Source organism: Thamnophis sirtalis, unplaced genomic scaffold (assembly GCF_051295495.1).
Source record: "Thamnophis sirtalis isolate CommonGarterSnake01/CBP01778 unplaced genomic scaffold, rThaSir2_p1.2 scaffold_15, whole genome shotgun sequence".
NCBI lineage: Eukaryota > Metazoa > Chordata > Lepidosauria > Squamata > Natricidae > Thamnophis > Thamnophis sirtalis.
The window spans coordinates 39,899,001-39,920,906 of record NW_028261395.1 but is presented as its reverse complement, the minus strand read 5'-3'; the positions used below and the strand labels follow the sequence as shown (position 1 = coordinate 39,920,906).

General features: G+C 45.9%; 2 protein-coding genes across 3 annotated transcripts; one reads left to right on the top strand and one right to left on the bottom strand.

Moving 5' to 3' along the window:
• Nucleotides 1–604: 604 nt before the first annotated feature.
• LOC106548087 (F-box only protein 44) lies at nt 605–7,865 on the bottom strand. Its single transcript, XM_087702123.1, has 6 exons — nt 7,724–7,865; nt 6,526–6,797; nt 5,356–5,536; nt 3,792–3,890; nt 2,795–2,927; nt 605–1,594 (listed from the first exon to the last, which is right to left on the bottom strand). Exons 1-6 carry the CDS (start codon nt 7,792–7,794, stop codon nt 1,475–1,477), a joined length of 876 nt encoding a protein of 291 aa, XP_087558249.1. The 5' UTR covers nt 7,795–7,865; the 3' UTR covers nt 605–1,474.
• Nucleotides 7,866–7,918: 53 nt separating this feature from the next.
• Nucleotides 7,919–17,203, top strand: UBIAD1 (UbiA prenyltransferase domain containing 1). 2 transcript variants are annotated; one of them, XM_014065415.2, is made up of 4 exons: nt 7,919–8,091; nt 13,070–13,265; nt 14,774–15,313; nt 16,467–17,203. In XM_014065415.2, exons 3-4 carry the CDS (start codon nt 14,821–14,823, stop codon nt 16,952–16,954), a joined length of 981 nt encoding a protein of 326 aa, XP_013920890.2. In that variant the 5' UTR covers nt 7,919–8,091; nt 13,070–13,265; nt 14,774–14,820; the 3' UTR covers nt 16,955–17,203. The 2 variants fall into 2 exon arrangements, with proteins under 2 accessions (XP_013920890.2, XP_013920891.2); XM_014065416.2 differs by lacking the exon at nt 7,919–8,091 and adding an exon at nt 9,269–9,435.
• Nucleotides 17,204–21,906: the final 4,703 nt, after the last annotated feature.

Genomic DNA, 21,906 nt, shown 5'->3' with positions numbered 1-21,906 from the left:
AAAGTTCATGAGCTCTGAAAAATTATGTCTGTCTTGGAGAAAGGAATCTCAATTACTTCCTTCTGAGGCCAATGGTTGCATCAACTTTAACTATTTCCTGTTTTGATAAAAGCCTCAAAGTGCAACTCAAATGTTTTAGTCCCAGACAGCCCAGAAATAAACAGTTTACCTCTTACAGAGTTCCTGATTTATCCAACTATTGCCATTTTTTCACCTAGAAAAAGGGTTTTTTTTCCCCCTTTAATTTTATACCCATTTTCACAGACTTCAAAGAAGGCATTCAAACCAGCCTGGAACACAGTTTTTTTTTTTAAAAAAAAACACCAAGTGACTTTAATTTTACAAAATAATTCAAAAGCATCGAGTGACATGAGACATTTACAAAGAGTTTTCAACCGTGAAAAACGGAGAATTAGAAGGGAGCCTGAGCAGATATTCCTGGTAAGGAGATTCCAAAAAAAAGACGGTTGCTTCTCTCCATATTTTTTTTATACCATGTTTAACTACATCCAGTACTCCGCAAGAGAGGATCAGCCTTCCTTAGACTTGTTCAGACAACTAAAATAACCTTTGACAGTTTGGCCTGGAACTTCAGAGGTCTTACTTTTAAATATATTTTGGATCAAAACCGCCTCTGAATTTGCCTAAAAAACAGTATGAGAGAAGGTAAAGGTTCCCCTTGCACATATGTGCTAGCTGTTCCCAACTCTAGGGGGCAGTGCTCATCTCCGTTTCAAAGCCAAAGAGCCAGCGCTGTCCGAAGACGTCTCCGTGGTCATATGGCCGGTATGACTCAATGCCGAAGGTGCACGGAATGCTGTTCCCTTCCCACCAAAGATGGTCCCTATTTTTCTACTTGCATTTTTTACGTGCTTTCGAACTGCTAGGTTGGCAGAAGCTGGGCAAGTCACAGGAGCTCACTCCGTTACGTGGCACTAGGGATTTGAACTGCCAAACTGCCAACCTTTCTGATCGACAAGCTCAGCATCTTAGCCACTGAGCCACCGCCTCCCTTTATTTAAAGTATAAAGTGAGTACTGATAATTAGCAAATCGCAATCGAGGCATTTAACACATAAAAAAAGAAAAGAATCAAATTTCCCTGTTGCCCGCATGTGTTCTTGGCTTCATATTTGCTCTCGCTTCTCCCAACGTTGCTTGTGAAGTGTGTGTTTTTGGCCACAGAATGTGTGTACGCAAAAGAGCCTTTTGTGCTCTCTAGCCCGAACCTTTAACAGGAAACTTTAACATGGAAATTAACTCCAAAATCTGTTCTACTTACTACTTCCCCCGCACTTCCCCGTGATCTGAAAATATTGCCATCACCCCGTAAAATGATCAGCAGCGTTTATGGCTGGTCTGTGCAAGTGTAAACCCACAGTTTCAGAGAAAGCGTATAAAACAGAGAAAATTCCTCCCTTCTCAAATAATGTCAAAGTGCTAAATGAAAAGCCCTGGGCTAGGCTGCCCCCTCATCATACTAAATCAACTGCAATACTACTGTTGGTTACTTTCACTGCAGATCGCCAGCCCACTCTATGTTCAAAATCCACATGGCGCACTCCAGACGGATAATTTTCAAAGGTGTACGAAACCTACAGAGGAGAGAAACACAAGAACAGTTTGGTCTGGAGAAGAGGGGAATAGGAGAGGGGAGGGAAATTGCTGTAAAATGCAAAATCTATGTTTTGTTTCCAGGGATTTACTTTAATACCCAGAACAGGAAGGAGCCTTGGAGGTCATCTAGTCCAGTGGCCCCCAACCTACAGGACACCAGGGACCGTTCCAAGGGGTGTTCTGACCGAGGCTTCCCAAGAGCAGGAAGCAAACTCCTTGTCCCAACAACAACAACAAAAAAACACTTTTTATTAATTTCCTGTGAATTCTGCTCCTTCGCATCCAGCAAAGTCTTTCAAGGGAGGATTTACAGTCACAGACCTTATCTGGCTTGGAGAGCTGCCAGGCCGATATCTGCAGAACTTGGCCAGGAGTCTCAGAGAGTCACGAACCAATGAAGTGAACGAATGGTCTCCTGCAAACTCCACTCCCCTTTTGCTCCTCTTTTATTTCCCCTGGGAGGGGCCATTCATTGTCCACCTGGGGCCTTCCTCCCAAGTCGACCCCTGTTCTTTAGTGATTCCTTTCATCTGGCAGCTCTGTGCATGCGCACACTGGGAACAGGCTCCAGCTGTTCTTCTGCCTCATTGATGTCTGACCCTGAAGGCAGCTGATAACTGTCAGACAGCCCTGGCCCCCTCTCTGCCTCTGACACAGAGCCCTCATCAGAGCCTTCCCCAGACTCCAGGACTGGCCCATCTTCCTCCCCAACCTCCTCACTGTCTGAATCTGCTGCCAGCTCCACTGGCCACTGGCAGGCCACAACACCCCCTGCTTGAGCAGAAGAGTCCATACGGGTAGTCCTCCACTTACAACAGTTCATTTAGTGACTGTTCAAAGTTACGACATCACTGAAAAAAGTGACTTAGGACCATTTTTCACACTTACAACCGTTGCAGGGTTCATATTTACGACAGTTGCAGAGTCCTGGGGTCATGTGATCCGCTTTTGCGACCTTTTGACAAGCAAAGCCAAGGGGGAAGCGAGATTCACTTAACCTGTAACATGGTACTAACTTAACCACTGCAGTGATTCACTTAACAGCAGGGGCAAGAAACGTCATAAAATGGGGCAAAACTCACTTAACAAATGTTTCACTTAGCAACATACATTTTGGGCTCAATTGTGGTCGTACATTCGAGGACTACCTGTACCATTTCACAAATGTTTTGTTTTACCTCCCTCCATTCTTCCACAGTGGGCACTTGTTCTTGGACTTCAAACATCTTGCAGTAATCTTGGAGGACTTCGCAATCGGCAGAGAGCAGGTTCACCGTCAGCTGATAATGGGAATTATCCACATTAAAATACCTGTTTTTACAGAGGAGAAAAACGGGACAGAAAACAGCATCAGCTGGCTGCTTCCAAAGGCCATTTTGTGCCTGAAATAATGTAGAGGGAATTGAAGGTGGCCTTATAATGGCTTCTACTGTACTGCCATAAAAATGGCTTCTACTGTGCAGCACAGTGGAGTTGCCATGGCTTCACAGTACTCCACAAGGGGACTCCCTCTGGTAAGGAGGAAAATCCAACATTAGAAATTAGGTTATAGAAATCCCCCCCAAAATAAATACCCAGGCAACGCTGGGTTATTGGCTTGTATCTTCTCAATAAGGGGTCTCCAACCTTGACCACTTGAAGACTTGTGGACTTCAACTCCCAGAATTCCCCAGCCAGCCACATCCATAAGTCTTAAGTGGCCACGGTTGGTGACCCTGGTACTAGAATGATAAAACAGTCAATCTCATTTTAACCAGCTATCTTGCTCTCTTGAGTTTTGGGCATGAAGGGACGTGGTGGCTCAGTGGCTAAGACGCTGAGCTTGTCGATCTGAAAGGTCGGCAGTTTGGTGGTTCGAATCCCTAGTGCTGCGTAACGGAGTGAACAGCCCTGGCTCTTTGGCTTTGAAACGGAGATGAGAACCACCCCTAGAGTCGGGAACGACTAGCACATAAGTGCGAGGGGAACCTTTACCTTTGGGCATGAAGAATCCAAAGCATATTTGGCATGCCTTAAGGACTAGAGACTTGATTCCCCCCTCCCCCTAAACACAACATTTAGGGAAGCTGAATTTTCTTCTGAAGAGAATATTTGGGGCATTTTAAAGAAAGAGAACCCATTTACCATCGTACAATTTGTGCCTACTCCTTTTTTTTTGCCATCTACAGTACTCACCAATCCTTCACCGTGATTTGGGGCTTCATTTCATCCATTACCCAGTTCGAGATCCCTTTGTCCTTCAAGGTGACCCGTTGTTTCTTCTTAACAAAAAACCTAAACAGAGGTAGAAATGCAGAAAGGCCTTCCTGGTCTGGGGAAAAGACACTGGAGCCGGAGAGGGTTAGAAGCTTGAAGCTCCTATTTGCTATTCACTATTCACTATGCTATGCTATGCTATTCTAAATTCTATAATCTATTCTGTACTCTATTCTATATTCTATTCTATTCTCTATTCTATTCTCTATTCTATTCTCTATTCTATTCTCTATTCTATTCTGTATTCTATATTCTATATTCTATTCTGTATTCTATGTTCTATTCTATATTCTACATTCTATATTCTATATTCTATTCTGTATTCTATATTCTATTCTGTATTCTATATTCTATTCTGTATTCTATATTCTATTTTATATTCTATATTCTATATTCTATTCTGTATTCTATTCTGTATTCTATTCTATTCTGTATTCTATATTCTATTCTGTATTCTATTCTATTCTGTATTCTATATTCTATTCTGTATTCTATATTCTATTCTCTATTCTATTCTCTATTCTATATTCTATTCTCTATTCTATTCTATTCTCTATTCTATTCTCTATTCTCTATTCTGTATTCTATAGTCTATTCTTTATTCTATTCTATGCTTTATATTCTATTTTCTATTCTATTCTCTGTTCTATTCTATTCTCTAAAGTTTTCAACTGTATTCTATTCTATATTCTGTATTCTATATTCTATATATAGAATATAGCCAAGGTGGCACAGTGGTTAAATGCAGCACTGCAGGCTACTGCTAGATCAGCAGGTCAGCGGTTCAAATCTCACCGGCTCAGGGTTGACTCAGCCTTCCATCCTTCCGAGGTGGGTAAAATGAGGACCCAGATTGTTGGGGGCAATATGCTGACTCTCTGTAAACCGCTTAGAGAGGCCTGAAAGGCCTATGAAGCGGTATATAAGTCTACTGCTATTGCTATTGCTATATTCTATTCTGTTGTCCTGTTCTGTTCTATTCTACTTTATTCTACTTTATAGTCCTGTTCTGTTCTGTCTTGTTCTGTTCTGCCCTACTCTATAGTTCTATTCTATTCTATTCTGACTATTGTGGCATTCCCACAGTCATATAATTTACGTGCGTGACAACTGACTCACATTGATGACCGTCCCAGGGTCATGCGATCCCCCATTTGTGACCTTGTGACAAGCAAAATCCATAGGGAAACCAAATTCACTTAACAACTGTGTTACTAATTTTAACAACTGCCGTGATTCACTGAACCAATGTGGCAAGAGAAAAGTGGTAAAATGGAGCACAACTCATTCAACCACGCTCTCACTTAGCAAATTTCGGGCTCAATTGCGGTCGTAAGTCAAGAACTACCTGTACAACTTCAGACTCTTTGCACAGGCCTGGTTTGGACTTGGGGGGAGATGACTCCTTCCCAAATCTGGGGACCATGCCAAACCTCCCAATTCCCAGATGAGCTCCTAACTCTGTTATCAACATTTAAAATACCTCGGGCCGCCATCTTGGTGCCATGTTGGTACGAAGCACGTCCAGACAGTGTCTGGAAGAGGAGATTTGCGTTTTCTTTTAAATAACTTGGAGAAATGCCTTTTGAACCCTCCGGGGAGATCCTCGGGCATCCAATCGGCCATCCAGTCCGCGGGATGCAGTTCCCAGTATCTCAGCCCCGCTGCAGGAAAGAAGAAAAAAGAAAAGAAAAAAAGGCAAATTAAGAAAAAATGACCAGGTGTTGGAATTACAATAGAATAGAATAACAAGAGTTGGAAGGGACCTTGGTGTTGTGGGCTGCCAGCGTCAGCAGATTCGGACAGTGAGGAGGTTGGGGGGGGGGGGGAGACATGGGCCTGTCCTAGAGTCTGGGGAAGGCTCTGATGAAGGCTCTGTGTTGGAGGCAGAGAGGGGACCACAGCCGTATGCCAGTTATCAGCTGCCTTCAGAGTCAGACATCAGTGGGGCAGAAGAACAGCTGGAGCCTGTTCCCAGTGTCAGCATATGCAGAGTGGCCAGACGAAGGGAACAGCTAAGGAACAGGAGTCAACTTGGGAGGAAGGCCACAGGTGGACAATGAATGGCCCCTCCCAGGGGAAATAAAAGAAGAGCGAAAGGGGAGTGGAGTTTGCAGGAGACAATCAGTTCGCTTCATTGGTTCCTGACTCTCCGAGGCTCCTGGCCAAGTTCTGCAGATCTCGGCCTGGCAGCTCTCCAAGCCAGAGAAGGTCTGTGACCGTAAATCCTCCCTCAAAAGACTTTCCTGGATGTGAAGGAGCAGAATTCACTGTCAATGAATAAAAGGGTTTTTTGTTGAGACAAGGAGTCTGATTCCTGCTCTTGGGAAGCCTCGCTCAGAAACACTTGGAGGTCTTCTAGTCCAACCCCCTGCTTAGGCAGGAAAGCCAATTGGTCCACCCAGTTTGCCAGCTCATCTGGGTCTCTCTGCTTTCCCTCTCATGGCTTCCTTTGCTAGATTTGACGCACTCCCTGCATGTTGAAAGCTAGCTTCTCAGGGGGGCACCCTTCCATCCTCAGCCACCTTCTTGCACACAAAGCAATGTGGGTTCCCTGTTCCTAAAGGGCCATGTCAGTTAACCCCATGGATGGGTTTTTTTTGGGGGGGGGGGGCTCTGGGAATTGTTGTCTGGCTCCGAAGCAAGGACCAACCTCTTCCACAAACATTCCTCAGGAGATTCCTCTTGCTCAAGCTGAAGAAAAACACCTTCCAGTCTGGGAGGCTGCCTTCTAGCTGCTCCAGGCGGAAGCCGAGTCGCTCGCATTTCCTCTTCCAGACCACGGGAAGGTCCACTAGGTAACGCCACCGTTTGCAGACCAGGCGGCAGCTGTGGATCAGGTCCCTCTTGGGAACCCTGGAGAGCACGTCCAGCAAGGCGTCCTCCGGCAAGTCCTGCAGGGTCAGTTCCTTCCTCTGGAGAGAACTGAGTGTTCAACAAACATCATGAGGACTAGTAGCGCCCTCAAATCCCAAGGAGACAGAACTGTTGCAACATGAAGTCGGGCAAAAGAAGCCAAAAGCCACATGGAATATAGGAAATGGGCAATCTGGCTCCTAAAGCTACATGGTGCGACCCTGGTCATGCTCAGAGGCACTCTTGCTCCTTTTGCTACAACTCTGGACATGCTCAGAGGCACTCTTTCTCCTTTGCCTAGAACTCTGGATGTGCTCAGAGGCACTCTTTCTCCTTTCCCTAGAACTCTGGACCTGCTCAGACACTTGCTCCTTTTGCTACAACTCTGGACATGCTCAGAGGCACTCTTTCTCCTTTCGCTAGAATTCTGGATGTGCTCAGAGGCACTCTTTCTCCTTTCCCTAGAACTCTGGACCTGCTCAGACACTTGCTCCTTTCCCTACAACTCTGGACATGCTCAGAGGCACTCTTTCTCCTTTCGCTACAACTCTGGACATGCTCAGAGGGACTCTTTCTCCTTTTGCTACAACTCTGGACATGCTCAGAGGCACTCTTTCTCCTTTCGCTAGAATTCTGGATGTGCTCAGAGGCACTCTTTCTCCTTTGCCTAGAACTCTGGACCTGCTCAGACACTTGCTCCTTTCGCTACAACTCTGGACATGCTCAGAGACACACTTTCTCCTTTCGCTACAACTCTGGACATGCTCAGAGGCACTCTTTCTCCTTTTGCTCTTGCCAGGAGCTTTGGGAAGGAAGGGCATTCGGCCTGTCTGCCTCCCCCACCTTACGGTGCTTTTTAAGGATGCCCGATTGTTTGCTGCTGCAACAGGCGGGGGGGGGGGAGGAGCGGCGAGACCCCCAGCTTTCTCCGCTTGGCCTCCCTTCCTTTCGGGCTGGGTTGAGTTGCTCCCTCCGCCCACCCCCTCGGGGTTTACCTGGCCCGGGAAGGTGGCGGCAGGCGGCGGCGAGGGCAGCAACAGCAGGCGGCGGCGACCAGGGGGGACATGGGTGGGTCGGCGGCGGTCAAGGAAATGGGTCTCTTCGCCGTATTATCAGGCAGCCCAGCTGATCTTAGGGTGGGCGTGGCTGGCGGAGGGAGGGGCCGGCGGAGGGGCGGGGCATGCAGCCAGGAAGGCGGGTCCGATTGCAGGCTGAGGTCTGCAGCGAAGAATCGGGGGTGGGGGAGTCGGAGACCCCTCTCTTCTCCCCACAATCTGGAGGGTTCCACCCCAGAGGTTGGACTCCAGGTCCCATCATCCCCCGCCAGCCCAGTCTCTCCGCATTAGAAAGCTACTAGGACTTGGTGAGCGGCCAAGCCCCTCTCCCTGGGGGTGGGGGAGAGGCGATTGCCCCCGATCTTCTTTTGCAAAGCTACTAAGCGCCGGGAAAGGGGGCTTGGTTTGATTTGTCGAACCCTATGAGCACGTGCAGAGTGTCCGAGAGCTGCAAAACTCGGGATTTAGGCGTTTCGGTGAGGAAAAAGGACGAAAAGAGAATTGGACTGCCATCTGTCAGAAATGGTATAGGGCAGGGATGTCTGAACTTGGGAACTTTAAAACTTGTGGACTTCAACTCCCAGAATTCCCCAGCCAGCCAGACACAAGTCTGAAAGTTCCCAAGTTTGGACACCCCTGGCCTGGGCCTCCTGCTTGATCAGGGGGTTGGACTAGATGACCTACAAGGTCCCTTCCAACCCTGTTATTCTGACAAGTTTTGCAAGAGGGTTGCAACGAAAGGTTGGTTTTGGAGTTTGGAGGAGAGGTCTGTGTACCTAGTTTAAATTAAAAATGGAACTCCTGTTCAATAGCTAAAGATAATCCAATATAAATGAAGATTACATTCGATTGCACAAAGTTGGTTTTTGTTTTGCTTTTGAAGCTCGGCATTTTCTTTTTCTCTCCCGCCTTCCTAGCAAATCAGCCAATCGGCTTCCTTGAACGGAGCAGACAGACACGACGTTAGCCAATAGCAACGGCAAGCGCTTGATCCTTGGCCCCGCCTTTGCCAGTCTCTTGGAGCTCTCCGTTATTAATAATAAGACGAGAGGGGAGAGTTCTGCCCGCCTCCCTCCCTCTTGAAAAGGCAACGTTAGATTGCGCATGCTCAAGTATCTACCCCTCTCTATGGTTAACATACGTTGCGGAAAAGTCTCCTCTGTTAAGAATCCAACGTCTCGCGGGTGTGAAGGTCACGAAGGCTCCCTTCTACCGCAATACCAAGAATAGGCGCGCGTGTATTTTTTTAAAAAAAAATCTCCATAGGCCTCAATGGCTGCAAATAGGATTATCGCCCATTTGGTTCCAGTAGTGAATCATTGACCCTCGCTACCGTATTTCGTAGAATAGACGCGGCCCTGCTTTGTATCCCCCCCCCTCCCTCCCCTTCTGTAAATGCAATTTTATTTCTCCTAATTCGGTGCTAGGCTGCTTCTGTGGCATTTGGGGGTCCCCCTTTTGTTTTATTCCGGTGTTTCGGGGCGGAGGGGGGGTGAAGCGCGTTGCCCTTGAGGAGAAGCGGAACCGCGGGCTGCGGCCTAAAGCCTTTGGGAGGCCCACGGCCCTCCCTCCCTCGCTCCTTCCCTCCCCGGCCAGGGGCGGAGGCGGCAGGGAGAAGCTTCCCGGGCCAAGAGCCGCGCCGTCCCGCCCTGGTGAGTCCTGAGGAGATGCTCCCGACCTCGCACCCCGAGCCCCATGCGCCGCAGCCGGCCGGGGAGCGCCTCCGGGAGGGAAACGGGGCGGGGTTTCTAGCAGCCATCCCAGCCCTTCCCTCTGAGGGGAGGCTCCTGGGACCCCCAAACCAGCGTCCAGGCCGCGCCTTTTGGGCCTTGGAGTCCCTCAGGGTTTCTGAGGCCTCGGGGGTGGCGGGGGGAGATGACAAAACTTGTTTTAAATGCTTTCCCTTGGAAGTGGGGGTGGATGGGGGTTATACAGGTAGAGGTAGTCCTCGTTTTACAACCACAATTGAGCTCAAACCTTTTAGTGTTTTTTTTAAAGTACGTTTTATTAAATTATTTATTTATAATTATTTATATAATTAATAAATATAATTATTTATTACATTTTTAAACATATATATATGTTATATGTATATATATGTATATATATGTATATATATGTATATATATGTATTATGTATATATATATACATAAAAAGCTCCATATCCATCTGAACAATGTGTTGTCTGGGTACAGGGTACACTATTTGTTGTTAGTTGCAAAGTTGTGTCCGACCCATCACGACCGCATGGACAAAGTTTCCCCATCCTCTACCATCCATTTAAGCTCATGCTGACAGCTTTGGTGACTCCATCCAGCCACCTCCTTCTCTGCCGTCCCCTTCTTCTTTTGCCCTCCATCGTTCCCAGCATGAGGCTCTTCTCCAGGGAGTCCTTCTTCCTTCTCATCAGGTGGCCAAAGTCTTTGAGTTTCCTTTTCAGGATTTAGGACCTTCTAAAGAGCAGCCAGGGTTGATCTCCTCTAGGACTGACCGGTTGGATGGCCTTGCAGTCCAAAGGGACTCGCAGGAGTCTTCTTCTCTAGCACCAGAGTTCGAAGTCCTCCATTCTTTGGTGCTCAGCCTTCCTTAAGGTCCACCTTTCACAGCCATCCATTGCAACTGGGAAAACCATAGTGTTAGATCAGGTAATGGAAAGGCACACACAGGCTAGCAGTAACAACAGCTCTTTATTGTAACAGAACAAGTATGTACAATCCAGCGAAGGTTGAGTCTGACAGCAGCCCTTTTATAGGGAACTATCAGACCCTTCGACCAATGAGATTAAACCTCTGTTCGCTCCGGAACAGAGGACCTTGATGGAAACCATTATAACTATAGCTAGTATCTTAACACATAGCCTTGACTAGATGCACTTTTGTTGGCAGGGTGATGTCTCTGCTTTTTAGTATGCTGTCTAGATTTGCCATAGCTTTCCTCCCCAGGAATAGCATCTTTTAATTTCTTGGCTGCAGTCCCCATCTGCGGTGGTCTTGGAGCCCAGGAAAATGAAATCAGCCACTGCCTCCATTTCTTCCCCTTCTATTTGCCAGGAATTGAGTGGGCCGGATGCCATGATCTTATCTTTCTTAATGTTGAGTTTTAAGCCAACTTTTGCACTCTCCTCCTTCACCCGCATCGTTTTAATACATTTTCTTAAAATGCACATAAAAAACTCCATATCTGTCTGAACAACCCAGAGCCCAAACTTTTGGTTGCTAAGGGAAACATATCTTCAGTGAATTCGGTCCCATTTTAACAATCTTTCTTGTCACAGTTGTTAAGGGAATCCTTGCAGTGAGTTAAGCAGTTGTTAAGTGAGTGCCACGGTTGTTAAGGGAATCTGGCTTCCCTATTGACTTTGCTTGTCAGAAAATCACAAATGGGGGATGGCGTGACTCTGGGACGTCATAACTATGAGTCAGTGGCCCAACATCTGAATCTTGAACAGGTGACCATGGGGAAGCTGCAACAGTTGTAAGGGTGAAAAATGGTCGTAAGTCATTTTTTTTCAGTACCATTGTAACTTTGAATGGTCGCTAAATGAACTGTGGGCTACCTGTAGTACTCAATTTCCCGACCATAATTGAGGTCCAGAATTTATGTTGCTAAGTGAGAAGTTTGTTAAGTGAGTTTTACCTCATTTTACGACTTTGCCACAGTTGTTAAGTGAGTTACTGCAGTTAGTAAATTAGCAACACTGCTTTAAGTGAAACAGGTTTCCCCATTGATTTTGCTTGTCAGATGGTCGCAAAAAGGGATCATGTGACCCCAGGACACTATAAAGGTCATAAATATGAACCTGACTTTGCCAAGCATCTGAGTTTTAATCATGTGACTATGCGGGTGTGTCCTAATCCTAAGTGTGAAAAACACTCAAAAGTCACTTTTTCCATTGATGATGTAACTTTGAATGATCATTAAATGAATTATTGTAGGTTGAGGACTACCTTTCTTTGCTGTAACAAACCAGACAGTTCTTGAAGTACAACCGACTCAATGATTCCTCTGAAGAACGGTAGAGTAAAGCTAAGGGCACTTAGGGTTTTGCACTAAAACAAATCAAACACACTTAAAAGTTGGCGGTTTTATTTCATGAGGTGCCCTTTCCATGCACAAACACACAGTTCAGTATGTAGGGTTTTTTTTAATGGGTGGATTTTTTACACCACTTTTTGAGACATTTTACCTTTTGTAAGGGGTTTATTCATATTTAAATAGCACAAAGAATAAAGCCATTAAAACAACAGCATGGTAAAGCAACATATTGGTCTAAAACCTGAAATATTCTTGTTGGGTATTTTTCCAGAAAAGTACAATACAATGAATACATATTTAATTCTACATGTGTTAACAGCAGCGAGAATTGTATTTGCACAGTGGAAAAATGAAGAAATTCCTACAGATGAAAGTGTAATTAAAAAAGTATCAGAATGTGCAGAGATGGATAGGTTAACACTCAAAATAAAGGAGAAGGAAGAAACAGAATACTTTTTAACATGGGACTTATTCTACCAATGCTTAGTTAACAGAAACAGAAGTTAGAAACTTAAAAGCTTAAGAGAATGATTAACTACAATGAAGGTTACTAGTATGGATAAACAAATATTATTACTAGGTGATTATTATCAATGATATGAATATTATTATTACTGCTAAGAAAATAGGACAGGGTCTTATTTTCTTTTGACCCCTGAAATAAGTGCTTGGCCTTATTTTCGGGGAGGTCTTACTATTTCTGAGGTACAGGAGGCGAGCGCAGTCACCTCATGGCTGCTGCTGTGTTGCAATATTTTTGGGGAGGGCTTATTTTAACGCATGCGCTCAAAAGATGGATTGGGATTATTATCCGAGGAGGGCTTATTTTCGAGGAAGCAGGGTATTATTACCTTTCAAAACCAACTGTACTCCGACAACACGGTCCATGTAGATATTGAGTTTTTATGTTTACTAAAGAAAAATGTATAAATAAAACATATAACGCAAAAAAGAAACCCCAACCTGCTTGCCAGCGGAGGTGAATTAGAATTAGAATAATGGAGTTGGAAGGGACCTTGAAGATCTTCTAGTCCAACCCTCTGTTTAGGCACGAAACCCTGCATCATTTCAGACAAATGGTTATCCATTTGTGAGGGGGGGAAAAAACCTGATCTGCCTTCTTACTGGGAGGGTGCTTTAATTGCAACTCAGGCAGCCTCAGATGACACTGGGAATTAGTCCATCCAGTTGGATCCTTTATGTCTTGCTACTAATCTATCCGGTTCTGCCTCACTGTGTGTTTCTCCCAGATTTGGCGTTAAGGACTGTCTTGATTACGTGATCCAGTTGTACTACCAGAAAATGTCCGGCTTCTGATACAGAGCCTGTTGGTCGGCATAATCTGGAGCTGCAAATTTCAACTTGCTGAGGATTTTTTTCCCCCCACGCCTCTGCAATTCCGGAGAAAACATCTGATCTGCACAGACTAAGTCTCATCCCCTCCAGGTAAGGCTGCTTAGGGCTCCGGTTTGGGATTTGGGAGCTCCTGGTCTGGAAGACTGCAGAAGTCTTAGATGTTTTGATTTCCAACTCCCATCCTCCCAACCAGCATGGCCAGAGGTGAAAGGGTGATGAAGTTGTTCCCCAACAGTTGGAGAGTGTCAGCTTACCTGTCTCTGTGCCAAACGATTTGGTAGAAGGTTTTTTTTTTTAAGGGAGACATGTACTTTTTATATGACTTGATCTTTGATTAAAAGTTTTTTTTTGCTCAGGAAATTCTTTGTACTGAATCAAGTTGGTTGAGTTCAATGTTGGATGAGTTTCAACAGGAAAGATATGATTAATAGCCTTCCTGTTGCTATGGAATTACCCCACTCCTCCCCATTAGCTGTGCTGAGTGGCTGCTGGGAAATGTAGTCCTACCACTTCTGGAGATGCCTGACTATTTTTTAAAAAAGGAAATTCTTGGAGCAGACAGGAGCCATGCAGCACCCTTGCATTGCCTACATTTGAGAGCAGCATTCAGGGTGAAAGAGATTGCTGCGCCCTTGAGATGACTTTCTTGGCCTCCAACAAAGTAAAGGCATTATGAGCATGTGGTGGACTTCATGAGGGAGCCATTTTGGGGTCATCTCTTAAAGGGTGTGAAATCAGACATCTAAATGAACAAGTTAGCTACTTCTTTCCACTGAGGGCCAATGAAGGAAGACAATTCTCTTTCTTTCTCTCTCTCTCCCCTTCTCTCTCTTTCTCTTCCTTTCTCTCTTTCTTTCTCCACTCTCTACCCTTCTCTCTCTTTCTCTTCCTTTCTCTCTCCCTCTCTCTCTTTCTTTCTCTTGATCCATCCTTCCTTCTGTTTTTCTCTCGCTTTCTTTTTCTCTCCTTTTCTTTTTCTCTCTTTCTCTGTCTCTTTCTGTGACCCTCCCTCCCTCTCTTTCTCTCTTTTTCTCTCTCTCCCTTTATCTTTCTTATTTTCTCCCCACCTTCCTCTGCCCTCTCTCCCCCTTTCTTTCTCCCCTCTCTCTCCCTCCTCCCTCCCTCCCTCCAAACTGATCATTCAACACAATCACTTAGCAGCTAAGGGCCTACTCTCAGTTCCATTGTGGATTCGCAGTTTCAGATATATTGCAGCAATTATTTAGCTAAATTGGGTATTTAATTAGCTATCTCTATTTCTATGCCTGTCCAGAGTCATTGACTGAGATGGGCAGCCATAGAAATTGAATAAATAAATACATATTTTTTAATAGTTTAGTTGTCTTAATTTTTCCACTTGCTTCCTTGGGTTTTTTTCTTAGCTCTTTCAGATCAGTCCCTGGACTTTGGAAAGCATGTCCTCAGCTGGGGATACTCTCATTCCTCTTTTCCTTCTCACCCGGTTTGCCCAATTTTTCCTTGTCCAAATAAAGTCCCTAAAGTGTCTCTTTTTCTTTCCTAAAGCATCTTGCAGGTTAAAAAAAAGGGGAAACCATTAGAAAAATTAGCAATTGCACAAACTTTCTTCCCTTCCTCAGGTCAGTTGTTGGCACCTGTCCTTCGAGGACGTTGTTCAGCCATTGAGATGGAAGACGAGACGGAGAAGATCAACATTGGGACTGAAAGCCTACAGAACAACGAGGCAATCCAAGAAGGAATTCCATCCAACAGCTGGCCACACAAATGTGCCTCATACGTCCTGGCTCTCCGGCCCTGGAGCTTCAGTGCTTCCCTCACCCCGGTGGCCCTGGGCAGCGCCCTGGCTTACCGCTCCCAGGGTACCCTCGACCTGGGCCTTCTGGTTGGCAGCGCCGTCACCGTCTTGGCAGTCCATGGAGCTGGCAACCTCGTGAATACCTACTATGATTTTTCCAAAGGCATCGACCACAAGAAGAGTGACGACCGGACCCTGGTGGATCAGATCTTGGAGCCTCAGGATGTGGTCCGGTTTGGGGTCTTCCTATACACTTTGGGTTGCATCTCAGCAGCATTCCTCTATTGCTTCTCCACCCTCAAATTGGAACACCTGGCTTTGATTTACTTCGGAGGACTCTCCAGCTCTTTTCTCTACACTGGAGGTAAGCGGAGCTTCTCTGGGTGGTCTCCCTTCCACCCTGTGGAACACGGGAGACAGGGGGGAAAGAAACCTGCATCCCATTAAAATGCTGCCAGTTTAAATTTTAGACCAGGCCAAGAAATTGAGTTATATGGCCTGTATGTTTGGGAAAGAAACCCCAATATTCATCTAACTTCCTGGATTTTATCCTGCTTCCGGGAACAAAGGAGCCAATGGCAGTCAGGTTAGAAGGCTGGATCCTGCCTCTGGTGTTTCACAAAGCTCCTTCTGTGTTTTTGTGAATACAAATGTGGCTTTAACAGTTGCTAAGATGCTCTTTAGCATTAAAGGTTGTCCTTCTAGACTCACATCTAGTAGGGTTTCTCCCTGCTTTCAGCAGAGAAATCTTTCCCCTCACCTCTTCCTGAAAATGCTTTAAACTGCAGGAGCTGTTAATCCTGGGCTCTTCTGCAGGGAAAGCATGCCCAATAGCGCTTAGACTTATATACCTCTTCACGGGGCTTTACAGTCCTCTAAGCCGCTTACAGAGTCAGCCTGTTGCCCCCAACAATCTGGGTCCTCATTTCACCAACCTCGGGAGGATGGAAGGCTGAGTCAATCTTCAACCAGCATCGTACTTCTGGCAGTGGGCAGATTTAGCCTGCAACACTGCATTCTAACCACTGTGCCACCATGACTCTCTATGACAGTGAATTAAATTTTCCTCAGTGGAAAGAGCCTGGAGAAGGGAAGAATTGGGGTGGGATAGTCTCAGAAGCAGATCTGGCAAGTGTGTTCTTAGTTTCCCCAGGACCCTAATCTTGTACAGCTGTTTTTGGTAGAATATTAGGAGATTCTTCCTAGCAGGAGCTGTTTGTCAGTGTGGAATGGGCCAACTCGCCACAGGACAACTCAACAAATTAAAAGTTAAATCAATTTCAACGAAACTGTGGCCAATAATAATAAAATAAAGAAAGCCAGAGTTAATTTTGACCAAAACGTGATCGCCACTAATGAAAGTAACTGAACGAAATGATGAATACATCATTGACTTGTCCCATGGCGAGTTGGCTGTGATGTCCTCCAGCCCTTGTGAGTGGAACCTTCTGCCTCAGGAGAAGCCAAGATCTCCTCGGCTGGAGGTATTTAACTTCCCCTCCTTGTCGTTGCTGCAGGCATCGGATTTAAGTACGTTGCACTGGGTGACGTGGTCATCCTGATCACCTTTGGTCCCCTGGCTGTGATGTTCGCCTATGCTCTCCAGGTGGGCTACCTGTCCATCTCGCCCTTGCTGTATGCCGTGCCCTTGGCCCTCAGCACCGAGGCCATCCTGCACAGCAACAACACCCGGGACATCGAGTCCGACCGGCAGGCGGGCATTGTCACGCTGGCTATTCTCATCGGCCCCACGCTCTCTTACGTCCTTTACAGCAGCTTGCTCTTCCTGCCATACCTCATCTTCTGCGTCCTGGCTACTCGCTACACCGTCTCTATGGCTCTACCTCTCCTCACTCTGCCCATGGCGTTTTCCCTAGAACGGCAGTTCCGGAGCCAAAGTTTCCTCAAAATCCCGCAAAGGACAGCCAAGCTCAACCTCCTGTTGGGACTTTTTTACGTCTTCGGCATCCTTCTGGCTCCCCGTGGCTCCCTCCCCAAACTCTAGAGAGACATCAGAAAATAGAAGGTTCCCTGAAAATAATTCTTCCCCAAAAGCTTTCATAGAATACACAACACACACACACACAAATACATACATGTATATATGTACACGTGAGTTTACAATCTTCACCAAACCACATAAGGTTTTTTTCCCCTGATCCACGAACGTCAGATTTCCTGAAATGTTTCCTTTTCACAAAGGGATAAAATCATCTTTATAAAGTTCTCGGTTCTCCGAGTTGGGTTCCTGCTTTTTGCCGTTGTTTCTTCTATTGTCTGCGTTTCATTAATCAAAAAGTTCGCACTACGGGTTAGAACTCCCCAAGGCCACGTAATAAAAAGCTCTTTTAAAATAGATTTTTGGGGGGGAACAAAAAAAAGCTGCACCAGCAAGGGGAAAAAAAGAATCAAAAGCGCTAAAGTAAGATAATCATCGCATCTAATGCATTTTCATACACACACACACCCAACGTCTACTTTCTGGTCTTAAAGTTTCTATTGGAGGGAGCTCCAGAGATTTCTTGTGGTATTCTAGGAAAAATGACTGGGATCATTTCCCAGTTGTTCACATGGGAGGCTGAATCCGGTACCAGATCTCCTTTAGAGATCAGGTGCCGACACCTTCCACATTCTTTGAGTAACACCTCATCTTATCATAGAACGCTCTGTGGAGTGATTCCTGTCAACTGTGCACTCGTTCACATCTTCTGTCTACGTTGGATTGCAGCATCAATTTGCATTTTCTCTCTGCCATCCATCATAAAGTTGCCGGCAGCAGAGTCCTTGCGAAGAGTCCGATAAGATCTGCCAATCCTAGTTTCCCAAGAGGCTCCCTTGCTCAAACGCCAGCAGCCTGAAGGAGAAGCTGAGGGAGTCTGAATGTCCCCTTCGCTGATCATTTTGAACAACAGGAATCTCATATTTTGGTGAAGGGAGATGGGCCCCAAATTGACACCAAACCAAACCAGATTCTTTGCCTTTCTCTCTCCCTTTTGACGAGAACAACAGCACTTATGTGGACGGAGCTTTGGGCTGGAGATAAGATGTAACACGGTTATTACCGAAGTAAACAAATGTGTGGGAAGAGATGACTCCCATCCGTTTCACGCAGGTGTTTCAATCAGCATTGAAGAGGTGCTGCTGGTTTAGGGTGGCTTTGGATGGCGCCTCTCCAAGCGGTAGGATGGGGAGGATTGAGAGCAACCCATGGCTTCCCTGATGTATATTGGGATCCTGTTCGTCCATACAGAGGCTTGGTACCAGGGGTGGGGATCCTACCGGTATAACAACCGGTTCGTTGAGCGTGTGCTTCATGCTTCACTGCGCATACTTGCGTAGTTTACAGAAAACTCACCTTCCGCATTACTGCTGGCGAGGAAAATGTCTGAGGAGCAGCAATCCACTCTGCTGATCAGCTGGGCTTCAGAAAAGGAAATATAGGTGAGTATAGCGCGTGGGCGGGCAGGCCCACTTCAAAGTCTGAATGAACTGGTTTACTCCCAGCTGATAGTCGAAGCTGCCAGTTCGCCGGAAATGCTCCGAACCGGTAGAATCCCACCCCTGCTTGGTACCCTCTACACTGAAGCACACCAGCATTTGAAAGCAATTCTCCTGATTCTTCCAGCTGGCCATCAGAAACTCGAGCCTTGTTTGCTGCGGTTTTTGAGCTACCACTGGTTTCCTTGTTTCCCTCTTCGTTCTGGGCTTGTTCACCCACGCTCACACCTGTGATTTCACGCAAGGATCACCTCCCATTTCAGGGTTCTGAGTCAGATTTCCGTCCCACCAGGCGCTCACACCACCACCCCCAGCTTCTAAGTTTTTTTGGGAGGAGGCAGTTTAATGAGAATAGAATATGCATTTGGAAGATGTCAGAGACCTAGGTGCTTGTTGGGTTGTCACTGGCAGACTGACTGGCCTCCCATCGTTGGCTGTCCATTGATCACCAGACCAATGTATATTTTACAGACAGCAGAAAAAAATGTGGTCCTGTTGCAGGATGTGAGGAAGGAAGGAAGGAAGGAAAGGAAGGAAAAGAAAGAAAGAAAAAAGGGAGGGAGGGAAAAAGGAGAGAAAAGGAAAGAGAAAGAAAGAAGAAAGAAAAAGGGAGGGAGAGAAAAGGAAAGAGTAAAGAAAAAAAGGGAGGGAGAGAGAAAGAAAAGAAAGAAAGAAAGAAATCTGTTTTCCAGGCTCACATTCTCTGGGTAAATTTGCTCTGATTCATTGTGTGCCCTCCTTTTTTTCTACGCTGCCTGGAGTTCTTCGGAGGCTCTGTTTGCAGCAGCTGGTTTGATATGTCAAAATATCTCTTGTGTTTCTGCCCAGCCACCCCACGGAGAGCTGGCAGAAGAATAAAGCTGTCTTGGCAAATGCTAAGCCGCGCCGGATCTCTGGAGCCTGATCTGGCCCAAGGACTTAATGCCGCACAAAGATTTTTAAAAAGAACATCTGGGAGTCCAGCTCGGGCGCTGTTTGTTTTTATTGACACCGCCATCATTTTCAATAATAAAAATATCAGAAGGCAAATCCTGATTAACTTGTCTTTCTTTTTCATTGCTCGCTTAGATTTGGGGGAACAAAGCTTTTGTGTGTCTTCAGCTTGCGCACACAGTGGCCATGAGCTGAAAGGATCCATGCCAGTAACATCTGAAAACATCAATGCTGGCTTCCAGTCGCAGGGCATGAAAAACGAGCTGGCTTTGATCACATTGTCATAGCCAACATCCCTGTCGGATACCTCCTGTTCCAATTTTAAAGTTTCCATCTTTCCAACCCCAAGTGGCTTTTGCTTCATCTGCAGAGCCCCCCACCCCCCAAAAAAAACCCAGCTCTGATTTTGTGCATCCTGAAGAGGGCAGCATTTTGCCACTCATGCCAATAAGGACAGAGACAGGTTGAATATAAAGTATTCAGAATTTTATAGACAGACGATCACCTAAGCCTGATGGAGCAGTTCAATGGCAGCATCTTCTTTTAAAAAGTAGCTGTTTACTGGGCCACCATCTTGAATGAAGCATCTTTTCATGCCTATTGAGATTCTCAAGCATCTCTTGTCCCAAAGGTGCTTTTTCAAGAAGCAACTGGACTTTCGTGTTTTTCTTTGAAGGTGTTTCGCTTCTCATCCAAGAAGCTTCTTCAGCTCTGATTGGATGGCAGGGAAGGGAAGGATTTATATTCCTTGCAGACAGCTGGTCATTTGCATCCTTTTAGAGAGTTGTTGAGGCCACCTGGAGGGGTTTATCTGTTCCTCGGGGTCACCCGAGCAGTGCAAATGGGTGTGAAGCCTTCTTGGAACTGCTGAAAGGGCTGTGTTGTAGACTGTAGGTAGATGATGTCGTATCCTTCCCCCTCTGTTGATGGAGGGCTGTTCGATTTTTACCTAGATGGCCTCTTTGACCCGTCTTTCTAAGAAGTTCCAAGAAGGCGCCACAAAGTTGGCAGTGCTATATGGCTCAGAACCGGAAGCCAGAAAGTTGGAGTGGTTTTAATACACCTGTCTGCTCTGGATGAGTTCATGTCAGGGTTTCAAATAGCATCCAAAAGTAAATCAAGAGTCTTCAGGCAAAGGATTCCTCAAAGTTCCAACTGATTAAGAGAGCCTTGTTGGCACATTTGGGGAAACCTGAATCCGAAAGCTTCCAGGTTTTCCCACCCAGTTGAAAGTACAAGATCTTGCCCCCATACCCACAAGTCCATCACATGGTCCAATCTTCCACTGCCATGCTGGCAGTTTCACCCATCCAGTTCTGGTCAGGTGCAGAGACAAAGGATGACCTTGGCTTTCTAGAAAGAATTTTGTTATGGCTACATATCATCTAACTCTGCATAGTTCCCCCCCCCCCTCCATCTTCCCTCAATAGAAAATGCATAGTAGAATAATAGAGGGTGTGGCAGGCCTGAAATCCAAAAAGAAAAGATCGCTTGCAGGCCTGATAGTTCATATCACCAGGATCTGACAGATTACGTCCCAGAGCTCTGAAGGACCTGACAGATGTGATCTTGGAACCATGTCTTTCAAAGATCCTGGAGCACCGGGGAACTACCAGAGAACTGGAAAAAAGCTGATATGGTTCCTATTTTTTTTAAAAAGGAGGGGGGGGAACAGATCCAGAAAACTACAGACCAACCAGCACCAAGGTTCAGTTTTATGCCCAGTATTCTTCAAAACCTTCATAAAAGATCCAGATAGATCTCGACAGACTTGAATACTGGATCCTATTTAACAAAAGGAAAGTCAATAGTGTGGTAGGCAAGAAAAAACAAATGTACAGGTATAGATTATGGAAGAACAGCCAAATGTGCAGGTATAAATTAGGCAAATTACAGGTATAGCTTAGGCAGGAAAAATCTAATGTGCAGGTACAGATTAGGCAGGAAAAACCAAATTACAGGTATGGATTAGGCAGGAAAAATCTAATGTGCAGGTATAGATTATGGACTAGCTGCAAAGGATTTCTAAATCTCCGTTTGGGGAACCCCAGTTATGAATGCTAAGAGAAAGAGTAATAACATCAAGCCATCCATTTTTAAACACACACCCACGCAGACAACACACCAGCCTGGAGCCAGAATAGTCTAAACTCATTTAAAGCACCGCAATTAATAAAATGCAATGAAACCCAAAAAGTCTGAAGGCAGTTTGAAAACCCCAGTAGTAATTAGGATGCCGTCGTGTGTCATTTCGGGGAGAAGAGAGGAAGCCGGGGTGCTGCCTTCAGAGGCAATTCCAGGAGGAGACGTTTTGGTGGCTCGGAGCCTCGTTTGTGCCGTTCGCTTCCATTTCAATTTCATTTCACTCGATCTTTCCCTCGTTAAAAAGCCAATTGGGCGGGCCCAGGAAATGTGCTGCAGCTGTCCGTGGTGCTTGGGAGAACTCGTCCGTCCAGCCGTCGGGCGTGGGAAATCCTCCAAGGGCGTCGGAAGAACGGGGAGGACAGGAAGCTCCGGAAGATAACC